This window comes from Canis aureus, chromosome 2 (genome assembly GCF_053574225.1).
Source record: "Canis aureus isolate CA01 chromosome 2, VMU_Caureus_v.1.0, whole genome shotgun sequence".
In the NCBI taxonomy this organism is placed as follows: Eukaryota; Metazoa; Chordata; class Mammalia; order Carnivora; family Canidae; genus Canis; species Canis aureus.
This window is the reverse complement of record NC_135612.1, coordinates 57851819-57879298: the sequence shown is the minus strand read 5'-3', so window position 1 is coordinate 57879298 and position 27480 is coordinate 57851819. Positions and strand designations below refer to the sequence as shown.

Here is a 27480-nt window from a genome sequence, read left to right as displayed (position 1 = left end):
GACACCAAACACAGCCTCTCCTTCTTGGGAACTAAGAAACAATATGAACATGAAAGAGTCTGAAAAGTCTTGAGGACAGATGTTCGCGTAATTTTGCTGAATCCCTTGTTTTTCAAATGTATTTAGCACCTGCGTTTATAGGGGGTGTATTTTCAGGTCTTTATTCTAGACCTTTTTTAAAAAAAAAGTCAGCATCATGAGAAACACAAGAAGGCAGGAGAAATTATTCTAGATGAAGATAACCCAAAGAGAAAAATCACAGCATGCAATGTGAGAGCCTTCGGGGGTCCTCGGTCTGAAGATGTGTAGCCAGAAAAGACATTTGGGCGATAATTGAGGGAATGTTAATATTATGGAATATTGGGTAATTTTATCAAATAACTATTTATAATATAATTTTTTTAGGTGTAATATGGACTCTTAGGTTTTTGTAGGATGTCACATTTTTGAGATACACACTTCAGGGACAAGTGCCATACTGTCGGCTACTTGCAAATTATTCAATAAGAGCTTTTTCAGTGTGTGTGTGGGTATAAAAGATATTCTATTTATATATACTTTGATGTTTTTCATTTATATATATTTATATTTATATACACATGAAAAAAAGCATGCATGTGACAGTCTAGGTAAAGGATATTCAGGTGTTTATCACACGATCCTTTCGACTTTTCTGTAGATTTAAATTTCTTCCAAAATAAAAAAACATTTTAAAAAGGAAAGATAGAGGGACACCTGGGTGGCTCAGCGGTTGAGCATCTGCTTTTGGCTCAGAGTATGATCCTGGGATCCTGGGATCGAGTCCTGTATCAGACTCCCTGCAGGGAGCCTGCTTCTCTCTCTGCCTATGTCTCTGCCTCTCTCTATGTCTCTCATGAATAAAAAAAAAATCTTTAAAAAAAAAAAAAAGGAATGAGGAAAAAGATCCCTGTTCTAAGAAACAAAATTTGGGATATGTTGATGTGGGTACTCCAAGCACACATGTTATTTTAGAACTAGAAGCAGTCTGGGGCATCCAGCTGGCTCGTCAGAAGAGCACAGGGCTCTTGATCTCAGGGTGGATATTCGGGACCCGTGTTGGGAGTAGAGATTACTTAATTAAATAAACTTAAAAAAAAAAAAGATCTAGAAAGCATTGAAATTGAACCATTCGCATAGTTCTACATCTCTAGATTCATGTGAACTTGAGATTCTTGGAAGAAGTGAGGGGGGAAGTTAACAGTTTCCCAAGTCACCGTAACTGTGATGGCAGAGTATTTCCAGATCTGTTGACCCACCGGCACCTTCCATGAGCGTCTGGATGCTTCTTGGCACACAGACAAGACCTCCTTCCCACTGTCCAGGTCAGCCTCCGCTGAATCATTGCTGATGTGGGTTCTGGTCAATGAACTCGTTTCAGTCCTTTGCCACCCAGAGCACGTCCAACTGGACCACTTTCCTGTCACATGTGTATTGCTGCCTTTGCCGGTTGATCTTATCCTGGTTGGTTCTTGTCTTGGGCTTTTGCTAGGTCCTTTGGAAAAAAACAAAAAAACAAAAACAAACAAACAAACAAACAAAACGGATGAAGGTAGACAGTGCGAAGCTTCTGTCCAGCAGTTATTTGTCGATACCAGCTTTTATCTGGCCATGAGAGAGCTCCTGTCTCCACATTTAAACAGTTCTGGTTTTCATGGGCAGCACATCTGTCCTATCACTTGCTTGATTTTTATGTTTATTAAAATATCTTTACTACAGGGCAGCCCGGGTGGCTCAGAGGTTTAGCGCCACCTTCAGCCCAGGGCATGATCCTGGAGACCCGGGATTGAGTCCCACGTCAGGCTCCCTGCATGGAGCCTGCTTCCCCTTCTGCCCCCCCCCCCCTCTCATGAATAAATAAATAAAATCTTTTTTAAAAAGATATATTTACTACAGTTTGCCTCTGCAAAAGCAAACAAAAATAAAATTGCCCTCCAGGGCCGCTGATGCAGCGCCCTGGTGAAATCAGAAATTGGGATGGAGCACACCAGAGGAACATACGTGGGGCGCAGAGGCCAGCGCTGCGGCTGCCCCAGGGGACCCTCTGTGGCCACCTCCCCCTGGTGATGGGGGGAGTGGAGGGGCGTGGGGTGAAGGGGACGTCAGGACACTGCTGCTTGACAGGCACGTCCCTAATGGGAAGTGGCACTGGGGATTCTTAAAGCCTGTCTCTTTATCCAGGATCTTCTAGGAAAGGATATTTTGGAATTCTGCCATTCTGAGGACCAGAGCCACCTGCGAGAGAGCTTCCAGCAGGTAAGGCCAGCAGGCCGCCCAGCGCTGAGGTGGAACCGGGGCCCTGGGCAGGTGGCCGGCAGCGGGAGTCCCCCTCGCCCCGCAGGCTGCAGGTGCTAGTGCCTCACAGTCACGCCTCAGGGAGCCAGGCCTGGGTCCGGACCAAGGGCTCCACAGTGCAGGGAAGAGGCAGGAAGAGCCCCTCACGTGTGTTCAGGGGCAGGGGGGCCGTTGGGACAGGTCCTGAAGGAGGAGCCTGCCCCCATGATAGGACGTTCCAGACCGCTGGCCAGCCCGCGGAGATGCGGAGGGACACAGCGTGTCAGGGAGGTACGAGGAGCCCTGCGGGCTGCCGTGACACTTCACGCACGGCGGGGAGGAGGTGGCCCGCGGGACGGGCTGCTGAGGCCACCTGGAGGACATGACGTTCTCCCCCGAGTCATTGGCAGGAGGGCCCCTCTTAGGACCAGAAGGCGAGCGGTGTTTTTGAGAGCAAGCCTCTCTGGGTCCGCAGAGAGCACACGTGAGGACACACGGCACAGTGGCAGCGGGCGGGGGAAGGTTGTGGATCATCCAGGTAGGGGTGACAGGTGGGGCGGGGAAGGGGCAGCCCACGGGGCCGTCGTGGGCCTGCTGACACTCTGGGCAGAGACAGCCAAGGGGAGATGGAGCTGGGGAGGGAGGCCAGCCGGCACCGCATCATTTAGCGTCCTGGTCACCACGTGCTTGACTCTTCCTGACAGTCGTCGTGGGCGGGGGTGAGGGGGCAGTGGGAGAGGGGGGACATCGTCCTCATCGTGTCCAGGGAGAGAAGGGGAGACTTGGGGAAGCAGGGGCACCTCAGACCACATGGTGGACGCATGGGGACCAGGGGTCTGAGGACCTGTCACCTCCTGGGCCTGCGCAGTGGTGACGGCAGGAAGCAGGTTCCTCCCTGAGGCCTTGGAGGCTCACCTGGGCCCCAGGGAGGAAGGGGCCCAACGCTGTCATGGAAAAAGGGCCTGTGAGATGCATCCCACAGGGGGATGGTAGCCTCCTGTTACCGTGCCCCAGGGGGCCCTTGCCATTGCTTCCCAACGCTCAAGAGTGACCCCTGACACTGGCAGCTCCATTCACACCCTGCGTCGGGGAGGATCTGCTAGGGCCCCCGGCTCCCCCAGAACACCACCTGCTCCTGCTGCTCCAGCCCGGTGCCCTGGGGCTCCGTGCTCCCTGCCTCCTCTCCCATGCTCCGTGGAGTGTCACTCTCAGCGACTATATCCCCAGGGGACAGTACTGACTGTCCCTGGCGCTCTGCCCCTGCTTCTGACACACAGTGCTGCTTCTGCCATGCACCTGCCATGCCTGCCACACCTGCCTTCTGACACACAGTGCTGCTTCTGCTGTCCCACCACCCGCATCCACCTCGTACCCCCATGCCCCCGTTCCACGCACCTAGAACCGAGACACAGTCTGCCCTTCTCCCTCTGCTCCTTCCTCCCACCTCGGCCGGGCCACCCCCACTCTGATTCTCAATATCGTGGCATTGTCCTTGCAGCACTGCCTGCTTTACTCTTGCCGACCCCACACCACCCAGAAGACCTGCATTAGGCTTTGCTACATCTTTGCTTAAACAAGCCGTTGGCTTCCCCGTGGACTCAGATCCAAGGTCCTTTACCACAGAGCTGTAAGCTCTGTGACCTTTGCCCCACGTGTCTTATGCATGTGGTCACACGGGTCTTCTGGTGCCTTGAACACATCATGGCATGTGGTCACACGGGACTTCTGGTGCCTTGAACACATCATGCTGTTTCCTGCCTCAGGACCCTTGCACGTGTTCCTTCTGGAGTAGACTGCTGTCCCCTGACTCTTCCACGACTGACAGCCTATTGATTAGGTTTTTACTCCTGTCATCTCAGAGATGCAGTCAACGGCCACACCAGCAGAGAAAGCCCCCTACCCTCCTTCTCAGCCTCTTGTTTTTCCTGCACAACTGTTTCAATTTGTAATTATTTTATTTATTTGTCCACTGGTTTTCTTTTTCTTCCCGTCCTCTCTACTGAAACATCAGCTCCCCATGGGCAGGTGCCAGGTCTGTGCTTCCCACCGTCATGCCCACCCACCGCCAAGTGCAGAGCTTGCTCGTGGGTGAGTGGCTCTTCATAACATGGTCCAAACAGACCGTGACCCGTAGCAGGTGACTTTCATTCTGGGAAAATGTGAACGGAGACTGATTAAGCATTGCCAGAGTGTGTCCTTCATGCCACATCTCTGCCAAATACACGGAGATTGTTCTAGACTTTGGACTGGGTCAACCTCCCTTTCCTGAATCTATGGAAATGAAGCTCTAGTAACGATGGGCCTCCCTACGTGGTTAGTGACCAGCCCGACCCCTTGTCACACACCATCTCAGGTGATCCGCAGTCCATATAGTCTGTTGTCAAACCCGCCATTGCCGGTGAACACCAGAACCCAGAGAGGCTCGGAAGCCTGCCCCGAGTCACCCGAGTCACCCAACAGGGTAGTAACAGGGAAGGCTGGAGCTGCCCCTTCCGGAGCATCCTCCTGTCACCACACTACGCACAGGCCACTCCGTCTGGCAGCACACTGAGATTTCACCCAGCTGACGCCATCGGAAGCTGAGTGGTTTTGGACAGAAACAGGAGGAATGTAATGGCAGACCCCATGCCCAGGGAGCGGCCACCTCGACGCAGGCAGGAGGTGAAGCCGGAACCCCGCCTGAGGGCCAGAGGCCCCACTGTCCCAGAACTCAGCGGGCCAGGGCTGGGTAGCCCCGGGCACATCCTGGAGCGCTGGCCCCGGCCCCTCACGTGTGTTCTTTGGGCTCCAGCCTCTGCCGGCTGGGCTGGGGGATGAATGTTGATAGAGGGAAGTGGCTTATTTTTGCAGAAACACCAAGGGAGCTGTGTCAGCCTGGAGTCAGCCCTGGAACTCTGGATTTAAACCAAAGCATTCAAGCAGCCCGGACGTGAGACCCTTAGAGTGCCGTCGGGTTCCTGAGGAATTTGGGTTTGCTGGGGAGGCCTGTGCCAGCACGGGGGCCAGGAAACCTGAGTCTGTCCTTGGCTCTGCTCTTGGACCCTCACCGGATTACTGTTTACCCAGCAGCCAGGTGGAAGAGAGGGACCCAGCGAGTCCCAGACCCAGAGCAGGGTCCCACTGCCTCCCCCCACACTCCTGCGAGCTTTCTGCGGTGGAGATGGTGGCTGAAGCCAGGTTCACGAAGCGCAGTGCTAGATGGACGGCCTGGGTGGACTCCTGTGTCGGCCTGGCACCCAAATTCAGCACAACAGAGGGACCCCAATGTGGCCCTGCCCCACCCATGCCTCTGGCCCCCGCCACACTCTGGGTTCCCAGCCCCCAGACATGGTGCACCTGCCTCCTCCCTGGGGTCACAGGGCTTCACTCGCCAACAATGTACCCACCTTCCAGGGAGTTCCCAGCCACATCTCCCTCAGCCCTCTTCGGACCCTTGGCATCCTGGTGGCCCCTGGCCTCTTGATTGTGTGGTTTTAAGCTGAGTTTTGGCCTGCTCTCCCTAGATTCCACCTACTGACACAGCTGTCCTGAGACAGGAGTTCCTCCTTGGCTGACGGGGTTGTGAAAGGACAGTGGGCGCCAGGGTCAGGGGGATCTGGGACCCCATCCAGCCTCTACACGGCTTAGTCAGGAGGCCTTGGTGGCATATCAAACTCTCCTGGGGCTCAGATTCCAGATGCACACGATATTGTGAAGACTACACGAGGTGACCTGTACCACACGCTTAGCTGGGGACTGGGCCCCTGGGAAGGCAAGGGGCTGCTGGCTCCCTTCTGCTGCTCCATCTCCAGCTCTGAGCCGGCTTTGCACACAGGTGGCACCTTGGCAAGTGTCTGCTACATAAGCTGAAGCATCTCCCACCGTCTCAGGCATTCCAGTTAGAAGAGACACACAGGCACTTTGGTGTGCCGCTTCAAAAAGCTGAGGACGTGGGTCTCAGAACATGGGAGTGGCTGCCGCCTTCCCCCATGTTTTATGCAGAGACTGAGGAGTCTCCCAGGGGACCCTCTCTGAATGTGGACCTCAGGGGTACGTGGCCTTGACCTCTGGCCCTGCAGGGAAAGAGCCAGCTTCCTGCACACCAGCCCACAGGCCCCTGAGCGTCCGGGCCTTGCCTCACCCAGTGAGTGTTTCCTCACAGGCAGTGCAATGCAGGGGCACCCGCCCTCCTGGGTGTGGGTCTGGTTTCTCTGTCATTTAGGTTCTCCCATCAGGGTTTCCAGCCAACTCAGGTTTCATTCCATCTGGGTTCCCGGGGGTGGCACAGAAAGAGTGTGGGTGCCCAGGCTGCGTCAGCTCCATGCATGGGGCCCCCAGACCTGTCAGGGATGCTCAGAACCTGTGCTCCGGGTCCTGTTCTGTGCCAAGGTCGACACTGGGGGCAGGGGTAGGGGGACTCAGGTGACCAAGAGGCCCCTCCCTGTCCCTGTCCCCTGGCTGTCCACAGACGTCCAGCCAGAAATAAACTACAAGAGAAGGAGCTAAGGAAGGGGGACTGGACCCTCACTGACCCTGGGGCCAGGTCCCCATTCTTATTTCTAATCACACTCTGGGCTCACAGTCAAGCAAGCTGGGCTGCCCCAGGCTCACAGCCTTCTGTGTCCCGACCAGCCCTGGGATCTGGGGCACACAGGCCTGTGGAGAAGCACGCCCCCTCCATCTCCCTTTGCCTGGAACTGTGTTCACCCCAAGCCAGTGCCCACCCGCCAGCTGTTCACAGCCTCCCTCCTGTGTCTGCTGCAGCCCTGGGAGCTGGCAGCCAAGGGTCCCTGTGTACCTGTGCACGCCCACGGCTCTGTGTCTGCTTATGCTTGGGTGTGTGCGTCTACAGGAAGCACAAGAGTGGCTGAAACAAACTTGTGGTTGGGAAGGAAGACCTTGGTTCCTTCCCTGCTTTTCCAGCAGAGTTGTCTGATCTTGGGCAGCTTGTTCCATTTCTCTAGGACTCGGTAGTAGAGCTCTGTGAATAGTGATAGTGAAACCCACCTTCACGAAACTCCTGCGAGGATGTACATTTGGAAGTAACTTGGAAACCGTACTTCAGCATAAAAGCAGTAGTGGGCAGTTGCACACAGATCCTGCGTATAGATTTATCCTCTCGTCACACCTCCTCCCAGAGGGTGTGCTTGACCCAATCAACAGTGGTGAACAGGGGTAAGGACTTTTTAGGCTGAGGTGTGAAGAAATAAATCCTCTGCTATGGTGTGACTACACTGGAGTGAGATGCCCCCCCCGGGGGGGGTGCTGGTATGGAAGCCAGAGTCGCCCTGTAGCCAGGGCGAAAAGGGAAGTACCTGGATCATAGAGCGTCATGACCTAATTGGAGAGAGCTGAGAGGTCCTGATACACAGCAAACGTTTCTGAGAGGGTGACGGAGGGCAGAGTCCAGCCCAGGGAGGGAGATGCCCCCACAGTGCAGCCTGCGAGCTGCCCCTGCCAGCCCCGTCCTGAACCTGCCCGGTGCCTCTCCACCTCCTCCTGACCCCCTTCCTTCTCCCCATGTTTTGGCAGGTGGTGAAACTGAAGGGCCAGGTGCTGTCCGTCATGTACCGGCTCCGCACCAAGAGCCGGGAGTGGATGCTGATCCGCACCAGCAGCTTCACCTTCCAGAATCCCTATTCTGACGAGATTGAGTACGTCATCTGCACAAACACCAATGTCAAGTACGTGCTGCACACGTTTCCCCCCCCCCACCCCTGCCACCCTATCTGGGGTCCTCCCGGGTGTCCAGACCTGATGACCTTATGCCCCCCAGCTCCTGGCTTCCCTGCAGCCAGCAGGCCCTCGGGGCCTGAGGAGCAGGATGGGGGATTTGGGGGGTTTGGGGGACTGCTCGGCATCACTGCTCCCCCCACGCCATGCTCCTAAACCCCAACGCTGAGGGTCGGCCCCCATGGCAGCCCCGCCCCCCCAGCCTCAGGGTATCCTGCTCCCCAGGCCTCTCTGTCCCCCTGGAAGGCAGAGCCCAGCGCAGCTGAGCCAGGAACCCTCGGGCTGCCTGCCGCGCCAGTGCCCGAACCAGAGCCACGGAGTGGGGCTGAGGCTCTGCATGCTCTGGGGCCTGGGGGCAGGGGCTGGGGGTCGCACCCAGGCATCCACACTGTCTTCTTGCTCTGAGTCCCGCGGTCCCATGGTTGCCACCGGCTTCACCCCATATCCACGCATGTGAGCATGTGGACCTGGGCTCTGAGCCTGACCTCCGCTTCCTATGACCTTGAGCTATGTGTCGTATCATTTCAGCACTCACACCCCTGTCCCTGCAACCGGTGATGATCCCTCTCGGGGGGGTGGGGAGGGGGGTTGCTGTGAGGATTAAGGTCAGGCCCCCAGCTACAGGCAGGTCATGCATCCTCCCTGATTTATTCTCGAGGAGGTGCAAGGCCAGAACCCGTGTGAACAGAGACAAAGTGATGTCCAAGCGTGTGTGAGCACACGTCGGGGCACTGCAGCCTGCAGCCTGCGGGGGGCTTCGTGGACCGTCCCCATGCTCCCACGCTGGTCAGTGGTACCGCTGTCCTGCCTTTCCCCGGGCCTGGCTCTGAGTCAGTGGGGTCTTCCCCACCCCTACCACCTCCCCTCCTCATCTGACAGCTGTCCTGGAGACACCCGCGGGCTGTGACCCTGGCCTGCTGGTGGGCTCTGGGCTCTGCCCTGGTGCCTCGCCCAGCACCCTGGATTGGGGTGTACCCCTCGGGCCCCCCTCCTTCCGGGGCAGTCCCACCCTGCATCTCAGCCTCAGGCCTGCTCCTGGCCACAGGACACAAAGCCAGAGGGGTCAGTCCACCCACAGAAGGCCCCTGGGGCCTGGCCTGGGTTTCCATCTATGCCGCCCCCACTGGGCAAGTCACTGTGTTTTCCAAGGTTCAGTTGTCATGTCTATAAAGTGAGGAGAACAGCCTTCTTCAGATGCTGTGTGTAGATGGTGCATGTGAAGTGGTGTGGCAGGACGTCGGGCCGGAGCCTGCCCTGCTCAGTGGGGCGTGGAGTCCCGGCTCGCCCCTTGCAGGCTGCCACTGCCTGCTTCTTCACGCTCCAGATAGATCATCCTGCCTGGTGGTGAACTGGGAAGCAGGGCCTGGCCACCAGCCTCCTGTTGGCAGGAGTGAGGGTCTCTGTGTCCTGCTCCTCCTCCCTCCAGGGCCAGGCCCTCCCCGCACATCCCCTGTCTCCCGTGGGCACCACACTCCTTGTCCAGGCCTTGTCACGGGCTCCTGAGACCCTGGGATGGGCACCCAGGCCCTCCAGAGCTTTCTCTGCCAGCAGGGCCTGCAGCCCTCTGTTGGGCGCCCACACCCCGGTCATCCAGCTCCTCATCACCCTCACAGCCTGGCCTTGGCCCCCAACTCTGTGAAATTGCTTTCCACGCAGCCGTAGGCACCAGCATGGGCAGCTGGCTCCCACTGGCCATCCCCCCAAGCTGTGTGACCTCCTCTTCCTCTGCCCCTCCTCCCTTGGCCTGCCTGGGGCCCCAGGGCTTTTCCTACGGGTCTTCCAGCCATGATACTCTTGGTTGTAGGAGTAGCAGGAGCAGGGCTGTAGCTCCAGGAGTGCAGAAATGCAGTGTTGCCTTGTCTTATCCTGCATCTGAGATTATCTGGGGGCTACTGGGTAAACTCGGTTACAATGAGAACTGCCCCCAGCATGGGGCAGAGAGGCACCCCCAGCACCAGGCCCATCTCCCTCCCAGGGTCTCTGAGGATGGGGTGACCGTGTGCTCACTGCCCTGGGGCAGCCGGTGTGGGCAGTGGGAGCCCAGGGGGAGGAGGAGATGCCAGCTTGGCTTGCTCAGCATCCGCTCATACTGTGGCTTGTACCACCACCACCGAGGGGGGTTGTGCAGACGAGCAAGCCTGTCAGGCATTCAGGGCCCCGGACACTGTTCCTGAACCTTCACCCTTCTGATGCCAACATACTAGCCGACAGGTGCTCCCCGCAGGCTCTGATGTCCTTCTGAGGCAGGCAGCTCCGCACCAGCAGGGCAGACGTTCTGCACAGGCCGTGTCCCCACAGGCATCTCACGACCACTGCTCCTGGCAGCAACTTGGGGTCAGAGGGGCTGAGAATGCCCCCTCAGGAGAACTTAAGCAGAGGCCTGGCAGTGGTGTGTGGTGTTGGCCTTCCCTGGGTGGAGGTGGCAGGAGATGTCAGCTGTGGGCAGCAGAGGGCAGTGACGACCGCGATGCGAGCCGTTGGCCCTCTCCTCGGTCCTGGCTGGGCTCTGCCTGCAGTGGGCAGACTCAGTGGGAAGGTCCCTGAATGCTCTGTGCTCAGGGGCAGGAGAGGCTGGCCTTGCTGCCTCCGTCAAGAACACTTTCAAAAGAAAGTTCTCAGAGAAACGGAGCGTGGAATGATCAGCATTTGTGCGAAGAGGGCCTCTTTGTCATCCCCGCACATTCTCCTGTGACATCGGTGCAGGAAAGCAAGAAGCATGGACAGGGAGTTTCTCTGCTGGTCTCACGACTTTTGCCTGTGCTGGATCTCTGGGCTCTGGGCGGCCGTGTTTTTCCGAGACATGTCGTCATGGACTGCTGTCCTGAGCAGAAGCTGCTGGGCGTTTTCGTGCACATGTGAGCTAGCAACCGAGCGGTCTTGTCCCAGCTCCTCTTCCAGGGGAATCCGAAGCTGTCCCTAGTGTATCCTAACAGCACAACCCTGTCCCACAACCACTGTAGGTCTTCACAACCATGGCAGCTGTGTGCACGTCCTTAGACCCCCACCATGCCCATCGCTTGGAGCCAGCATCCCTTGGAGCCGGCCCTCCATCCCCATGCACACCGTGATAGCCCGCCTTGCCCAGCTCCACCTGACCTGCAGGAGGCAGGAGCCTGGGAGTGGGGAGTGACAGCAAGGTGACCTTCCTCATCTCTGCAGAGCTTAGGGCCAGAGAGGCTGACGCTCCAGGTCACTGAGGTCCAGCCTGGGAGTGTCCTGCGTCCCACCCTCCCAGGTACCTGCAGCAGACAACCTGGGCAAGAGCAGGGCCCTACAGCCTCTGTCTGGGATGCTCTTCCCTGACCAGCTCCCCCTGCCTTCCAGCCAGTCCCCCTGAGCAGCCCACGTGGCCCCAGGGGCTGTCTCTAAAACACACTCCTGCTGCTCCTCCAAACCCCTTGATGGGCGTTCAGAGTCCTCCCACTGGCCATGCAGACAGCTCTCACTCAGGGGTGGGTGTTACTAGCCTGACTGGTCGCTAAGCTTGGGGAGCCCCAGAAGCCTCCTTGCCAGACCCCTGTTCTCCCAGAGGTGCGATCACTGCTGCCTCCCACTGCCTCTCTCGTGGCCGGGGTCACACTTACTCTGGTTGAGTAAAAGCCTCAGTCTGGGAGTGTCGGACATAATTGACAGCATCCTGATGTCCCCGGTGCAGGGGGGCCTCGCCGACAGGAAGCCTGGGCCTGACGCCTCTGCTGTGGGATCATCCACTTTGGTCCCCAGTGGACAGGGCAGCGCTTTGCTGCATGCGGGCCGGGTCCCGTACACGTGCTGTCGGCCAGAATTCTGAGGAGCCTGCACTTCTCCCCCTCTGGAATTTGCAAGCACACCAAGGTTTATTTTTATTTCATTGCCATGAAATGTCCAAGAAACCTCCTCAAGCCTTTTCCCAGGACGGGCAGTGTGCAAGTCAGCACTTCCTGCACAGGGTTGCCACTGTGGGTGCCAAGAGCCCAGTCTGCGGGATGGGGCTGTATCCGGACCACGGGGGAGTGTGGTCAGGCCCTGTGACCTGCAGGCCACACCAGAGCCCCTGTTTTCTACAGCCTCCTGAAGGGAGCGTTCTCAGGTTCAGAAGGGGATGGAGCTGAGAGCAGGCTCCCGCCTGGATGCCTCTGGTTCTTACTGTCTCCTTGGTGCACGTTGGAAACATGGGCCCTTCTTCTCTACAAGGCAGACCCACATCAGGGGCGCCCAGCGCACACGGTGGTCTCACCCACTCCCAAAGGTCCCTGCTCAGGTTGGACACAGGCTGGACCACAGGCGGGAGCGGTCGTATTCCCTGGAAAAGCACCAGTGGGCTGAAGGTTGGGCTCCGGGAAAAGTCGTGGAAGGAAGAGAAGAGGCATTCACAGCTCCAGTCCCACAAAAACCCCAAAGTACAGGGTTACTGTCCCACCTGGTGGCTCACGATGTGGTGTGGTCAGGCCTGCAGCTCTGGAATGGGAGCTGTGGGGTGATGGGCCGTTACGTCTGTAGGACTGGGTGCAAGGTCTGTAGCCCACAGAATTGGGTCTGAACCCTGTGTGCACCACCCGGGTGCAGCTTCGGGACCCAGACCCTTGCTGTCTGCATCTGTGAAAGGGGAAGGCCGCGGAGGTAGCACAGTGCGGGAGGGTGCTGCCCCACGTTCTGCACTCAGGTGTCAGGGTCCTCGCATGCGAGTGACAGTGGGGCCTGCGAGATGGAAACAAAATAGCAAAACTGTAAAGGAAGAGCAGGAAAATACAGAAACTTAGGATTTTTCTACAGATCATTATATTACTTTAAAATTTTTTGAAATACCAGTTTAAAAAGAATTCTTTTCAGTTCCCCTGTTGCCTGGTGTTGCAAGTGTAGGCACAGATTGCCTGGGGGGGAATCCGTGTTTTGTGGCTCAACTGCCCCTTCCGCGTGCTCTCGCATCCAGGTCAGGAGACAAGCCGTGTGTTCTCCCCACACCCTGGCTCTGAATGCAGCACACCACACTTCTTGGCGAATGTCTGTCCTCCCTGGAGACCATCCATGCCCTGAGATCCCAACCACATGGGTCTGGATGTCTCGTCCTCCCCATGGAGTCTAGTACAGAGCCTGGTGTAGACATTCCAGTAACACCTCCCAGAACAGGCGTCTCAACCAGGCTTAGATCTAAATACCCTGGTCAGCGGTCCCCCAGCGGGGTTCTCTTCTAAGAGGTCTTCCCTAGGGAGGTGGAGGGACACACAGGCCAGGAACCAATGTGAAGTGTGCAGTGGAAGGTGAATGGTGACCAGACTACCCATCTCTCTGGCTGCTGGGAAGAAGAGTTCAGGGACAGAATTCAACTTATTTTGTGTTTCTCGGGCAGCAGGATCAGAACTCAGAAAGAGAGTTGTAGGAAGGTAGATTTGGGCTGTTTAGGGACAGATTTTTCCTAATTGCTCGCCTACAGATGGAGCGGGCTGCCTTGGAAAGCAGCGAGCTCCCCAGCAGAGGAGGAGAAGCAAAGACTGGCCAGTTGCTCATGTGATCACCATCTCAGTGGGGTGGGGGGTGGACCAAGACCCCCTGTGCTTGCTCTGTTCTTGGGAGCAGAAGTGGTTAGTAAACATGGTGCTGCTTTAGTATAACCCAGACAGCCCACACCTGGACTGGGGCAGCCTGGTTGTGCTCCGTCTACACCGCCCACCAGCCTGGTGGTGTGTGGACATTCGCATTTGCCTGTCTGTCTGGGACAAGCCGACGTTAACCTTTGTGGACAAGATGGCCTGTGCCCCTTGTTCTCAGGCTTCCAGTTGTCTGGCCAGTGGGGTAGGAGTTTGGGGACCCCCCCAACCCATGGTCGCAGGAGCTGCACCTGCCCCTGATGCCAGGCTTCTGGCAGGCCGCCTCTCCCTCGAGGCTCATTACTGGCTCCCACCATGACCACCCAGGGCTTCCTCCCTACCCAGCTAGTCGTCCTTTATGCTGTGAAGAGGCCACTGCACCAAATCCCCCTTCAAAGCACTGTCTCTTTTCTGCAGACCCCTAGCATCTCTGGGCCTCGGTGAGCTCCCTTGTAAAGGGAGTTCAAAACATCCCCACTTGGAGGGTTGTCACCTCTCTGAGTGAGCCCAGTGTGAGTTGCAATCAATGCAGACCCCTAGCAGGTGCCGAGGGCAAATGCCTGGAGGGCACAGGTGTCCTTCCTACCAGCCTTCCATGATCAGCAGCTCCCCCTTGGCCAGACTGACCACACCACCGCCTCCCGGGTGGGGTTCTCCGGGTCCTCCCCATGGCCCTCGGCGTTGGCTGAACCAGTCTGCAGCTATCAGAGGCGTGCTCGCAGGGGGCCCTCTGCGGGGACTCTCCTCCAGGTGGGCTGGCTCACCCCTGCACCTGCCCTCCCTGCAGTGGCTTCTGAGTTCCCTGGTAGACTTGCCTTCTCTGGCACTACCGACACTTCCTCCCCAGTGCCTCCGGCCTCCAGCAAGGGGGAGGGCACCTGCCGCCTTGCATGGGGCTCAGAGCATGGAGCTAGGGGTGGAGAAGACCACAGGGACCCACCGAGGCTGTCCTAGGTTCACAACAGATAAGGAAAATCTGGCCAGTCAATGTAGATTCTTAAGACATTTTGTCACATGTTCCAAATTTTGTTCATCACAGGGGACATGCTGTTTGTAGCCATAGTCGTAGTGCACATGATGGTTTGTCCTGAACTTTTCCACACACTCTCAGAGCAGCTGCTAGTGTGTCCAGATAGTCCTGACAGTGGCCACAGTGGGGGACCAGGGCATGTATGCTCAGTAAATGAATAGACACGTTTATAAAGTCGTCCCCTGTTACGGCCAACTCTGCATAGACAGCTCTCATCTGCAGCCACTGAGTAAGCTCCCTGCACAAGTGCCAGCAGCAGGACGACACCTGGAAGGTGTGGACGTGTCCACGGGACCTAATGGATTGCAAAAGGGCTGTGTCCACACACACTTCTCCACTGGACTGGGATCTTCCTGTCCTGAGCCACCATGCTACACGTAGTTTTACCAGCTTAGGAGTTGAAGAAGTGTTCTCCAAGTCTGTTCTAACTTGTGCTCATTTTGATTATTTTAATGGTGCAAGTGTTTCCCTAACCCTGCCCATTATATGAATCTCCATATGAAAGGTGTTCTGTGTGTGTTATGCTTGAACGGTCTGTTTGTGTCCTTTCTGTTGACTCCTGGGCATGAGGTGGTGTAATTTTGGCAATAATTTGAAGATCGTTGCTTGCCTGTCATCCTTGTTGGTATTTAGACTTGAAAGCGACCCTGGCATCTGGCCCCGTATTTAGGCTCTGTGCTGTAGGGTTCACTTTTCCTCAGACATAACTCGGTTTCCATGTTCTAAAACAGAAAGCAGCTATTTCCCATAAGGAGGCTCTTTCTGTCCCAAAAGGAGCAGTTTGGAAGCATGCAGAGTGCAGAGCACGGGTCACAGGTGTTGGGTCAGGTCCCGGCTCTGTTAGGTAGGTCCTGAGCGCCGGTGAGCAGGCCGCTGGGCAGCGTCTCTGAACCTTTACCGTGTGGTAAAGTACCACTGTGGGCGTCCAGTGTGAGGGCTGGATGAGGTCCTGCAGCCCCCTCCCAGCTTGTAGGCAAGCACTTGCCGAAGTCACCTGTGTCGATCTGAATTTTGCCTTACATCATTTTTTTTGGTGTGATGTCTTTTTACCCTGCAAAGAATGAAATCATAAACCAAAATTTATTTCCTAAACATTGGCAGCCTAAGCTTACACTACAGGGCTTGATGCCTCGATTTGAGGCATTAAAAAATCATCATAAAGGAAAATAAAGAAAAGTTGAAAACTTTGAGAAGTTTTCAAAAAGTGAGAAGTCCGTGGGGTGTCACCCCTGCTTCCTTGGTTTCAGGGGAGGCTCTGGTCCAGCGGCGCGGCCACCACAGCTGACCTTCCTGACTGTTCACTTTGTGTTTCTCAGGCAGCTCCAGCAGCAGCAGGCGGAGTTGGAAGTGCATCAGAGAGATGGGTTGTCGTCGTATGACTTATCACAGGTGAACTTCCAGAAGGTTCTTGCCTGTTTGGAACTGTCTCCAGCTCGAGGGACTGGGGACTACATTCGGCCCCTCACTGGAACCCCCCAGGCCCAACCCAGCAGGTGCTATCACTCCGTCCACCCACTGGGCATGGAGACTTTGGTCTCCTGAGGGTCTCCTGTGACCCTTCTGCAAGCTGGGCCACGACGGGTATAGGACATTCCCTATGGAGAGTATTGGGGGGCTGATGGTAACTTTTGGACTTGGTCCAGCCCGGTGCTAGCAGACGCGGAAGCCCATAGGGGCAGCTCTGACCATATCTGTCCTGCGTGTCCCAGCTGTCTGTCCTGCTTCTTGTCCAGTCCCTCCCCTCCCCGAGCCCTGGTCCTGCCCTGTGTCCCCACCCTGCCTGCGCGTCCTCCCTCCCTTCTTCTTTGTCCTCTCCTCTTCCCTCTGCCTTCCCTCCTACTGCTACTTCCGTGAGTTGGTCATCTAGAGAAATCGCAAGGTGCACTGGACTAGCCTGTCTCCAACATTGGACTTGATGGTCACAATTCCTGGTTTTTAGAGTACATTGATTATTATTTATCTTTCTTTAAGTAATCAATGTGACTCGTCCTTTCTGTGACCTCCAGCTCAACCCCCTCCCCTGCCCCCCACCTGTGAAACCATCCAGCCTAAGTGTCAGTGAGACTGGAGGGAAGGACCCAACGAAGGAGACCCAGGGAGGCTACAAGCACATGTCCTGTGTCTCACGCGTGGGATGTGCTTGTGTTTGTGTGAACAGGTTCCTGTCCCCAACCTGCCGGCCAGTGTTCATGAAGCCGGGAAGTCTGTGGAAAAGGCAGATGCCATCTTCTCCCAGGAAAGAGACCCCCGCTTCGCTGAGATGTTTGCAGGGATCAGCGCATGTAAGTTTTGGAACGGCACTGCGGCTTGGAGGGGTTGTGGGATGGGGGTTGCAGCTGGGCCATCTGGAGACAGGGTAGGTTCCCAGTGCCCTGCTGGAAGGACGAGAGAGCACCAGGACAGGAGTCCCAGTGGGGCCTCTCCACTGGCCTCACCACTCCCTCACCTGTTCCCTGGGGCCCTGGACCACTTGCCTTCTGACTTCGAGGGTAGAGAATGAATAGGTAGGTGGGGGTGGTGGTTACCAGGTGGTCTGCCTACGTTAGGGGTGTCGCTGGAGAAAATGGTGTGTTCTAGGTCGAGGTGCCACGTAAAACCTGTGCGTGTAGCTGCCCCTTCCAGTCAGGTTACCGCTAAGATTAGCCAAAGATGCAACCTGCAAATGTCAGTAATGTTCCAAAATTCAGCAGAAGGATTCCATTTTCTTGTGATCAAGGAATTTGTGCAAGATACAGTGTGCTTGGGATCCACTGAAGGGAGAAGCCAGCTCTCCTGCCTGAAGGAAGCATGGAGACACTGGTCAGAAGGAAGCCATGGAGGCAGCCTGTAGGCCTGAGGAGCTGACAATGGAGAGAAGAGCAAATCCTGGTCCTCCTGACATCGGCATGTGTGGGGCAGACATAGCCGTCATTGTCATTGTCACTCCCTCTGGGCTGTGGACCAAATGCTAAGGAAGGGAGGAAAGCGCTGGCACTGCCTCCCATGAGGGCCACATGTGCCGACCAGTGTGGTGCAGTGACCTGTTGACAGCACAGGGAAGCTCCCTGCTCTTGGTTCCCACCAGTCCCTTGGACACGCCACCTGCCTTCATCTGTGGCTCTTGACTTTGATGGAGAAGTGAGGAAACAGTAGCGCGTCTAAAAGGCTTCCCTCAGAGAAGCCTGAGGTTTTGGACCAGAGTCGTGGTGTTTAGAGGAAATCCATTTAAGTTGTAATGTTGCAGAGACTTAAACACCTTCCCAAACAGATGACAAAATGGAGGGAATTAACAGATAAGGAAAAGGAAGGCAGACAGGAGAGCCAACATGAGCCCACCTGCCAGGCTGCACTTGCACACGGGAAGCCAGGGGAGATGTTCTCAGAGATGCACTACTCAGACCTCCCAAGAGCTCAGCTTGCCAAAGACTGAGTTCGTGTGCCGCAAGTACAGATCATGGGGACGGAAGTGGCAGGTTGAGAAACCAGCAATGTGAAGGATGACACGAGCAACACTGGGGATCAGTGCAAAAATGGCTGGGAGATACGAAAGATACATAAAAACCAGAACCAGATCAATTCGGCAAAAATTTGGGCACATTTGGGGTTAGGAGTCATACACAGAAATTTCTCATCGGTGCGTGCTGTTTTTTTCTCTGACATTTCTAGAGAAGCACAGCTTCCAAGGTGTTTAAAAATAACCACTCTTGAAAGGAGGGAAAAGAAAAGAAGGAAGGAAGTCTCGCTTCCAAGAAAAGACGAGGACATTTTTAGCAAATTGCAAAGTACTCAGAAGAAAAAGTGAAATAGTAGGAAAGTATGAATGTCATGAGCGGTAGAATTGGTGGGTGTTCAAGGACTCCTGACTGGTAGCTCCTGAATCACATGCTGCCAAAATTTGCTATGCTCCAGACAACGCGACGAGAAACCACTGAGCCAGGAGGAGGGGTGGTGTGGTGCCTACAGATCCCAGAAGGAGCATACAGATTGTCCGAGCGCTGTGGGCGAAGGGGGTGGTTATGTAGATACGAGCTGTAACCCAACGTGAAGGCATATGTGTCATGAGCTTTGGGACATGGGAAAGCCAGAACAGTTAGATACATAGGAACATCCTGATAAAGCCACACTGCAGCAGGAGATCCCAATATGCATTTCTTCATCTCCCAACAAAGCAGGTAGACCAAAGTCATGAAATAAAATGAAAAAAGATATAGAAGATTGAATAATAAAATCCAGAATCTTTATATGTATATGTGTATGTGTGCATGTGTGTAGTTTTGTGTCCTACAAATGTCTTAGAGCAGTTAGAAAAAATGTGCTTCTCATGTACCCAAACCACAAAAAAAAAAAAAAAAAAATACATGAGGAAAAAATAGCCTACATGAAGTGAAATCACAAGAAGTCCCTAGTGCACCTTTGTCCTGAAACCTGGAGCTGCTTCTTTATCCACAAAACTCAGGCCTGTGGACTACGTTAGAAATGCACACCCAAGAGTCCACGTGGCTTCCATCCTGTAGGATTTTCTGCTGGGTGCCCCATCATGCAGCAAAAGAAACGGACCAGGAAAACCACTCAGTGCTTTAGTTTATCGAAGCATCACAGAGGTGGTTTGCACCTGTGGGAGATTAGTACTTGGTGACTGAAGCCTGCACCCTCAACCCCAAGCCTCCAAGCCTGAGCGTCCATCATTGCTCATGTCCACCCAGTGGGGGATCCCCCACTTTGCCTGTCTGCTCACCAAGCCAGAGATGGGTACAGGCGAGGCACCTGTCTAGGCACAAAATAATTGCCATGTAACTAACTGATGTCCTCTATTCCAGTATCTTGTGGGTGGGGTGTCAGGGGTTGTGGGAACAATGGGTGTAGGAATTTTGAGATTGTAGGGAAGTGAAAGGCTCTCTCTAGAACAAACATGTCCAAGGCCACCTCCCCCCCCGCCAAGGTAGAGCCGAGGGCTTCACCAGGGAGCACCAGAGCTGGTCCTCCAAACCACTGCTCCCTGCTTCCTCCTGGGGGTTGGAAGAAGTCAGTAAAATAGTGTCTGAGGAAGAACTTCCATTGGTTGTCTCCATCCTCCCAGCTCTTGGGAAGGGCTTGCTTTCTGGTGCGTGTAGCCTGGCCTAGATGCCAGAGGATAGCCAGGTACCCTCCTGTGTGGAGAAGACCCTGGGAGGCAGGCAAGGGTGAAACAGGTGCAGGAGGATGGGTGGCCGGGATGTGTCGTCCTGCTCAGGGACACCCGGCCCCACACTGGGGATCAGTGCAAAAATGGCTGGGAGATACGAAAGATACATAAAAACCAGAACCAGATCAATTCGGCAAAAATTCGGGCACATTTGGGGTTAGGAGTCATGCACAGAAAGCCCGCCCCGAGGTCTGGAGGGCAGGAAGCCCTTGAATGTAACCCTTGCTGTGCTCTTTCTAGCGGAGAAGAAGATGATGAGCTCAGCGTCTGCAGCAGGGACGCAGCAGATCTACTCCCAGGGAAGCCCATTCCCCCCGGGACATTCCGGGAAGGCCTTCAGGTACCAGCCAGGGGGTGAAGGGGTGGAAGGATGCCCTGTACCAGTGAGGCCCTGGGTCTCTGAGCTCGGCTCCATGTGTGGCAAAATCTGCAAACCCCAGTTAGTGGCTACTGCCCTGTGGGCGCTGGGCCAGGCTGGGACTCTGGTGACTGAATCTGCCCTCTGAACCCTCTGTGCATTGCTATTAGATGTGTTGCTATTGCCTGCTGGGGAAGGAGGAGCAGGGCCTAGGAGGAACAGCTGGGGGAGAGACTGGCAACCCTCAGGAGGGTGCGTGGGTCCTCACATCACCCACCAAAAATGCCCAAACTCACTAGAACTGCCCTAGACCCATACCCAGTGGGCAGCGCTCCTCATATGGCCCAGCCGCTGGCTCAGTTGGCCAGAGCCTGAGTGGAGCATCTAGGTACAGACAGGGACCAGGGCTGGGCAGCTGAGACTGACCACCCAAGAGAGAGGATCCCTGCCAGGATATTGGACTCATGCACACTGGTCCACGGACAGACCTCCTGGAGACACAGCAGGTAGCTCGGCCGCTGTGCATTGGATATGCAGGCTGAAACCTTGGAGGGGCCAGTCCTGCAGCCGGGTCTCAGTGGATGTAGCCCACTCCCAGGCTCTGGGGAACTCGCGCCACAGGCAGCATTCTCTGGTCAGGGGCCAGCTGGACGAGATGGCAGCCCCAGAGCTCTGCTGCTGATCCCCGTCACTGCCAGTCACCCTGCCCTGCTGTGCAGTGGTCGAGGCCTCCAGACTTCTCTCCTGCCCCAGGATCCTCCACTGTAACACTCTCAGCACACACAGACCCCTTGCACCTCCGTGCCAGCCCCCATCTGGGCACATGCTTATCAGGTCCTTGGGACACTTGCTGCCAGGCCTGCGGTCTGGATGAAGGGCTGCAGGGAGGGGCTTGTGGAGGTAGGGTCTGGGAGAAAGTTTGGGGGGCAGCATGGAAGGTGAGGGTACTGGTGGGTCATAGGACAAATGGTCAGGCTCAAGATGCTGAGCCGGGGTGAGGCTATTGTCATAGAAGCAGGTCGGAGGGCAGTTACAGAGAAGGAGAGGCAGGCCTGTGGGGGGCTGGCTGTGTGGGGAGGGGAAGGGGAGGACACCGGCCCCTTTGCAGAGCCTGGCATCCGGAGGGTGCTCACTCACTGCTCCTCTATGGAATGGGGGGATGCCTGTGGGGCCTTAAGCTGGTGGAATGGGCCGGATTTCCTGTAAATCTGGAGGGGCTGGTGCTGCTGTGAGTGGGGTGCATGGCAGTCAGAGGTCGGCCTGAGCTCCAGCGGAGTGGCATTGCTGCCTGTCCCCTAGTGTGTGTCCTCACCCTGCATCCTGCCGTGGTCCTGGAGGCCTTGGCCCTGCCTGTGGGCACCAAGGCGATAGCTCAGAGGGCCCTGGGGAGTGCTGGGCTCAGGGGTGCTAGGCAGAGGTGGGGAGAAGCCCCCATAGGGAACAGTGATCAGTAAAGGCCTTGTGAGGCCATGGAGAATGGGAAAGAAAGGTTGCCATTCAGGGAGGAAGTGGTGCAGGAAGCTGGGAACAATGTCCCCTTTCAGAATGGCTGGTTCAAGAATGTACTGACACCCCTGGAGCCTCCCTATTTTATGAGGAACCAGGAAGCATAGAAAAAATATTATAATACTAGTAGGAGAACTGTACTCACTCTTCTGTACTGGTCTATAAAGTGCCTTTCTTCAGAATCCACTCCACACCGACATCCCCTCAGCCCTGTTCCCCCCCGCCCCCAGCTCCCTCCCGGGCACACAGCACTCTCCTGCACATGGAGCCGCTCCCACGGAGCAGGACCAAGGGCCTGAGACCAAACAGAAGTCTCTCCCCCACTTCCCACCTTTAGGGAGTGAATGGTGTAAAGAGCATGGCTGGAAACAGCTCAGGGAAGCAATGCCTGCAGGGTGCCTGGGAGCACGGAGAGCAGGGGGAGATGGAGCCTGCAGGGGGCATGCAGAGGGGCACCAGGGGCGCACCCAGCAGGTGCCTCATAAAACGGTGAGGGGATGAAATCAAAGACAACACGAGGGCAGGGGGAGAGGTAGCCCAAAGCAGGCTCTGGGCGGCTGGGCCAGGCCCCGGCCACAGGCTCCCCTGACAGGCTCTCCTGTTCAAAACCAACAAGCTGACAGCCCGCAGCCTCCGTCCTGAATCTGAAGCCCTAGAGGCTCCCCAGAGGGACAGATTAACCTGAGTACGAAGGAGTGGGTCAGCACCGAGGCAGATTTTATGCTGGGAGCTGGAGACCCGTGGGTGGGGTGTGGGTGACTTGGAGGTGGGGACACGGTAGGGGCGACACAGAGGGTGCCCCGAGGGAGAGAAGGCTTGCCACGCATGTCCAGTGACATCCTGCACTGGGGGACAGACAGATGGACAGAGGCAGACCCGGGAGGGAACAGCAAGGTGGCCCAGGGGCCCGTGAGGTAGGAGAGGCATCTCCTCAACAAATGCTATCTCATTTCTAACAGCTCTTCAGTGGTCCACGTGCCTGGTGTGAATGATATCCAGTCCTCCTCGTCCACGGGCCAGAACATGTCCCAGATCTCCCGGCAGCTCAACCAGAGTCAGGTGGCATGGACGGGGAGCCGGCCACCCTTTCCTGGACAGGTATGGGCATCCATGAGGGCCTTGCCCCCAGGTGCCAACCAGGTAGGAGCACCCGGCACCTGCTTTCTGGAGGTCCTGGCTCACAGAGAGGTTAGCACTCTGAGCACTAGCCACCTGGAGGGTGCGTTGGGAGCTGTCCCCAACGGTAGAGCCACGTTCAGCAGCCTGGCCCTGCACAGTTGCAGCCAAGCAGCTGGGGGAGGGGATAGAGCCATGGACACTCCATGAGGGCAAGCCTCCCACCACTCTGGACCTCTGTCTGCCCCAGCCAGGGCAGCATGACAGCACCCAGCCCCCATGCACATGCACTGGTGGTCACTGTGAGGTGGGCATCCATTGGCCTAGGGGTCTTTCAGGTATTTGTATAAGCAGAAACCTGAAGACCCAGATCATAGTAGGCCTGGGGGTAACTTCACCCAGACTTGCCCCAGAGATGCAGGGCCTGCATCCCACAGGTCCTAGGCCCACACATGCTGGCCTGATGCCAGGCTTGTGCCTGGCTGGCCAGGAGGGCCATGGGGAGTCACCGTCAGCCACTGGAGTGGCCACCACCAGCCTGGGGTCTGGGGCCTGGGGCCTGGAGACAGAGGCCTGTTGGTGATACTGCCCTTCTCTTTGCTTTGTCCTGATTATAGCAAATCCCCTCCCAGTCCGGCAAGACGCAGTCCTCTCCCTTTGGGATTGGAACGAGCCACAGCTACCCAGCAGATCCCTCTTCCTACAGCCCTCTCTCCAGCCCAGCTACCTCCTCACCCAGCGGGAATGCCTACTCCAGTCTTGCCAACAGGACTCCAGGGTTCGGTAGGTGGGGAACAAGGGAAAGAATTCCTGGGAAAGCCAGCAGCTATGCTTTCTGAGTGTCCTGAGGTCAGGGGCCTGAGCCCCCAGCTTCCAGAACCCTGGCACTGAGTCTAGAGGTTTCCAGGTGCCTCCAGCTCTGAGAGCTGATGGTGTTCCACACACACTGGCTGCTTGGGTCTTGGCTTTGTAGAATGACTTTGTCGTTTCCCAGGCCCTGGGACTATATTCCTGTGTGCTCATGTCATCTGAATGCTGTTTTAGCCTTTTATGGCCCTTGGCAAGAACTGTCAGCTATCCAGAACGTTATAATGTTTCAAAAAACTGGAGACCAGCTGTAGGGATGCCCAGTTGTAGAAATACATTGTGGAACTAAGAGACACTATAAGGTTCTCTGTCTTCATATTCCGAGAGGGACCCATCCCACGTCAGGACATCTCCCCCAGCTTTTTAACAAAGCGTCAGGCCAGAAAGCAATAAGTGGCCATGACTTCTGGTACTTGTCCCTGGGACCTGTGCATCTACTCCTTCTGTGTGCATTTAATGGGCCAGGGTTCCACCTCACCTCAGGAAGGGCTGGTGAGGAGACCCTGGCCCTTGGAGCATCCTGAACGGGTGCCTGTCACTGGTGACTCCCTCTCCCGTGGCTCATGGGGCGTCTCTCTGCAGAACGGACACCCTCAGGCCAGCCCACACCCTTGCATTTCCATCTGGCAAGTCAGCAACTTCCCTTTATGCTGCCAGCTCCAGGGAAAATGCTGTGCAGTGTCCCGCACCCTGTCCCACCTCACCACCCCCAGCAGCCTGGGCGCTCCCACTCCGGAAACCAAGGCCCAGAAACACAGCATTTCCTGACCTCTTACCGGTCACTCCCTCATGGATTCATCATTAATCCCGTTAACGTGTAGCAGGTCCTCGGGGTCGGCCTTGAACTATCTCTGCTATATTGTCCCAGGAGCAGGAGCTCAGCCACATATTGCCATGTTTCAGGAAGGACAGGCCCCAGCCATTTGCTCTCCAATCTGCCATGCACCCAACTCAGAAAACACCAGAGGCTGGAGGCCACTGGCTCCCAGGGGAGCCCATACCTCCCTGCAGTCTCTGCCTCCAGCCTCCTCAGCTGATGGGAAGAGGTCCCCTTGCCTCTCCCATCCTTCCTGGGCACACAGAGGGGCAGAGGTCTGGTCCCGGCCCCAAGGAGACACATGGGCACCGGGAGAGGGCAGGGCAGCTGTGTGCAAGCAGCAGCCCAGGTCTGTCCGAGGCCTGGGGCGATCTGGGCCCTTCAGCTCCATGCGTCTGTCTGGTGTCCACTTGGCAAATGTGCACCCTTAGATGTAAGTGGGGATGGGACACGGGTAGGCCCCTGAAGAGTAGAGTCGCACATGTCTCCCAGCTCAGCAGCTACGTCCCCACTGCCTCCGAGCTGCCTGCACTCCCTCATCCTCAATATAGTTACGGCCACACTGATGCTTACCGGATGCTCACTCTCTGCTCGGCTCCGGGCACATTTGAGTTCCTATAATGCTCCTGGCGGCCCTGGGAGGGAGATGCCTGATTTCTCCCATTTCATAGGTGTAAATAAACTGAGGACAGTGAGGTCAGCTCAAGGTCACACTGCACTCCCCTCCAGACTCTTCTTGGCATTGTCTTCTGATCCAACATTCAGGGCACCTTAGAATAAGGTGGGGAACAGGTGTCCCGGTGGAGGGGTCTTGATTTCTGCTAATGAGAGGGGCCAGTCCCTGATCCGTGAGGGACAGGGAGCAGAGAGGTTTCATGCAGCCTCACCACCAATCCCTCCTTTGTCGACCCTGATGCAGCAGCGGCCATGAAAGAGGAAGCCAGGCCCTGGTGGAGGGGACTGGGAGCTGAGGAAGAGTTTGGCCTGGGGGATGTCATGAAGGGCATGGGCACCAGAACCATGCAGACCAGGGACTCCCCGAGGACAGCTGTGGATCAGTGTGGAGGCGGAGAACAGCGGTGCAGAGGGTGGAAAACAAGCAGTGTTTGCTCTAGCAAACAAGCAGCCTCTGCTCTAAGGGGCTTCAGGGACACAGGGTCTATGGAGGCAGCATGGGGGACAGGCGTTGGTCAGGCTCAGCAAGAAGCAAGTGTGCAAGTGGCTCGTGAGCAAGGACGGTGGGAGGAGTGCACAGAGAAGTTGCAGAGCAGCCCCTGTTAATGGTTCAGACTGGCTAGTCATTAAATAAGCACAAGCCTGTGAACCAGTGGCAGCGTTACCACCTGCCATGGACTCTCACCCCACCCTGTATGGGACTGGAGTGCCCTCTGTGAGGGCTGAGGCAAGGCGGCCATGCCTGGGGGCCGCTGGTGGGGCCTACAGGGTTCATGGGCCCGGTGGCACCCCTGCCTGCAGGACCAGGCTCAGCTAGGCATCCTGGGCCCGATTCTGGTCCCAACTGCCTTGTTTGGACCACAGGGGTCGGAAGGCTGGAGAGCTAAATGTCACCAAGTGGTGTCCCGGGTGGCCAACATCGAGGGAAACAAGCAGACGTGCCACTTCTGACCTGTGCCTCAGCCTTAGTGGGACTTGTAGGGTGGCCCAGGCACTGGACTCCCAGCCTGAATAGGAAAGCGGCCCTCCTGGGTTCCAGCCCCTTCTGTGAGCCACAAGCTTGTCTTCTCCCCTGGCTTCTAGGACTCGAGCCAAAGCACTCCTGCTGTTTCAGGCCTGGGGACACATCCTGAGCTGTGTTTCCGATGCATTTGCATTTCTAATCCTAGTTCAGGATTAGAACCCTGGTTTGGGTTGTACCTCATTTGAGGTGGAGTGTCCAGAAGTAGAGCTGGAGCCACTTACTAATGGGCTGACAAGTCCGAGCATTTGCTTCCCTAACAGGCTAAGTGGGGCAGTATGGCATTTGGGGTCCAGGCAGCCCACAGCTGGCACAACAATAATTGGAGCTTCCAGTTAATATAAAGATTTTAAATAGGGCAGCCCGGGTGGCTCAGCAGTTCAGCACTGCCTTCAGCCCAGGGTGTGATCCTGGAGACCCAGAATCAAGTCCCATGTCAGGCTCCCTGCATGGAGCCTGCTCCTCCCTCTGCCTGGGTCACTGCCTCTCTGTGTCTCTCACGAATAAATAAAATCTTAAAAAAAAAAAAAAAGATTTTAAATAAAGGGTGGTTGAAGGAGGGGTGCCTGAGGGGCTCCGTCGGTGAAGCAGCTGCCTTCAGCTCAGGTCAGGATGTCAGGGTCCTGGGATCGAGTCCCACATGGGGCTCCCTACTCAGCCTGCTTCTCCCTCTGCTGCTCCCCCTGCTTGTGCTCTCACTCACTATCTCTCAAATAAATAAAATCTTAAAATAAAACAAAAGGTAATTGAAGGAGCGCCCTGAGGAAGACAGGCCCCATTAAGGAATATGAGCCCCACTTCATGCTCAGAGACCCAGGGGAGACCCCCCCCAACACCATGAAACCTGAAGGTCAGATGTCACAGAAGGTGTGTCTGCCAGGGACACTCGGCCTTGTGGAAGTGAGCACACCTGCCAAAGGCTGTGGGCTGTGGCCAATCTGGGTTAGCAGCCTGCCTGCTGACACAGAAGCTCCCCAGTGGGTACAGGTGGACCAGAGCTGGCCCACAGGAGCCCCATCAGGGGGAAGTGCCATCTGGGGGAAAGTGCCATCCGCTGGGGCTGGTTTGCAGCCTTGGAAGGATGGAGAAGCTCCCCAAAGAGGGAGTGCCACCAGCGTCCTGCACACTGCTGGTCACTGCGCTGTAGACAGAAAAACACCCGAGCCAGAAGAGAAGCCCCTTCCTCAGCTAAGCCTTGCGTGTCCCTCCGGTACCTTCTGTGAGCAAAGCCCAACCTTGCCCCAGCAGGAAAAGGAGACATGTCTACTGCGTCCAGTACCTATACCACGAGGGAGGGCACAGAAGGATAGATGTGGAGCTGAGAGGCGATAAACTGCTAGTGCGCCGTGAGTCCTGACACC

The 27480-nt window shown here is 56.2% G+C and overlaps 1 protein-coding gene across 6 annotated transcripts in view; it reads left to right on the top strand.

Moving 5' to 3' along the window:
• The window catches only part of ARNT2 (aryl hydrocarbon receptor nuclear translocator 2), a 155780-nt gene that overhangs the window by 117256 nt on the left and 11044 nt on the right, over window positions 1-27480 (top strand). For all 6 annotated transcript variants that reach the window (XM_077874286.1, XM_077874295.1, XM_077874275.1 and 3 more), the window contains 7 exons: window positions 2200-2274; window positions 7804-7955; window positions 15915-15987; window positions 16757-16880; window positions 20000-20099; window positions 22583-22721; window positions 23357-23522. In XM_077874286.1, coding sequence (XP_077730412.1) covers window positions 2200-2274; window positions 7804-7955; window positions 15915-15987; window positions 16757-16880; window positions 20000-20099; window positions 22583-22721; window positions 23357-23522 — 829 coding nt within the window. The remainder of the gene's footprint in view (window positions 1-2199; window positions 2275-7803; window positions 7956-15914; window positions 15988-16756; window positions 16881-19999; window positions 20100-22582; window positions 22722-23356; window positions 23523-27480) is intronic.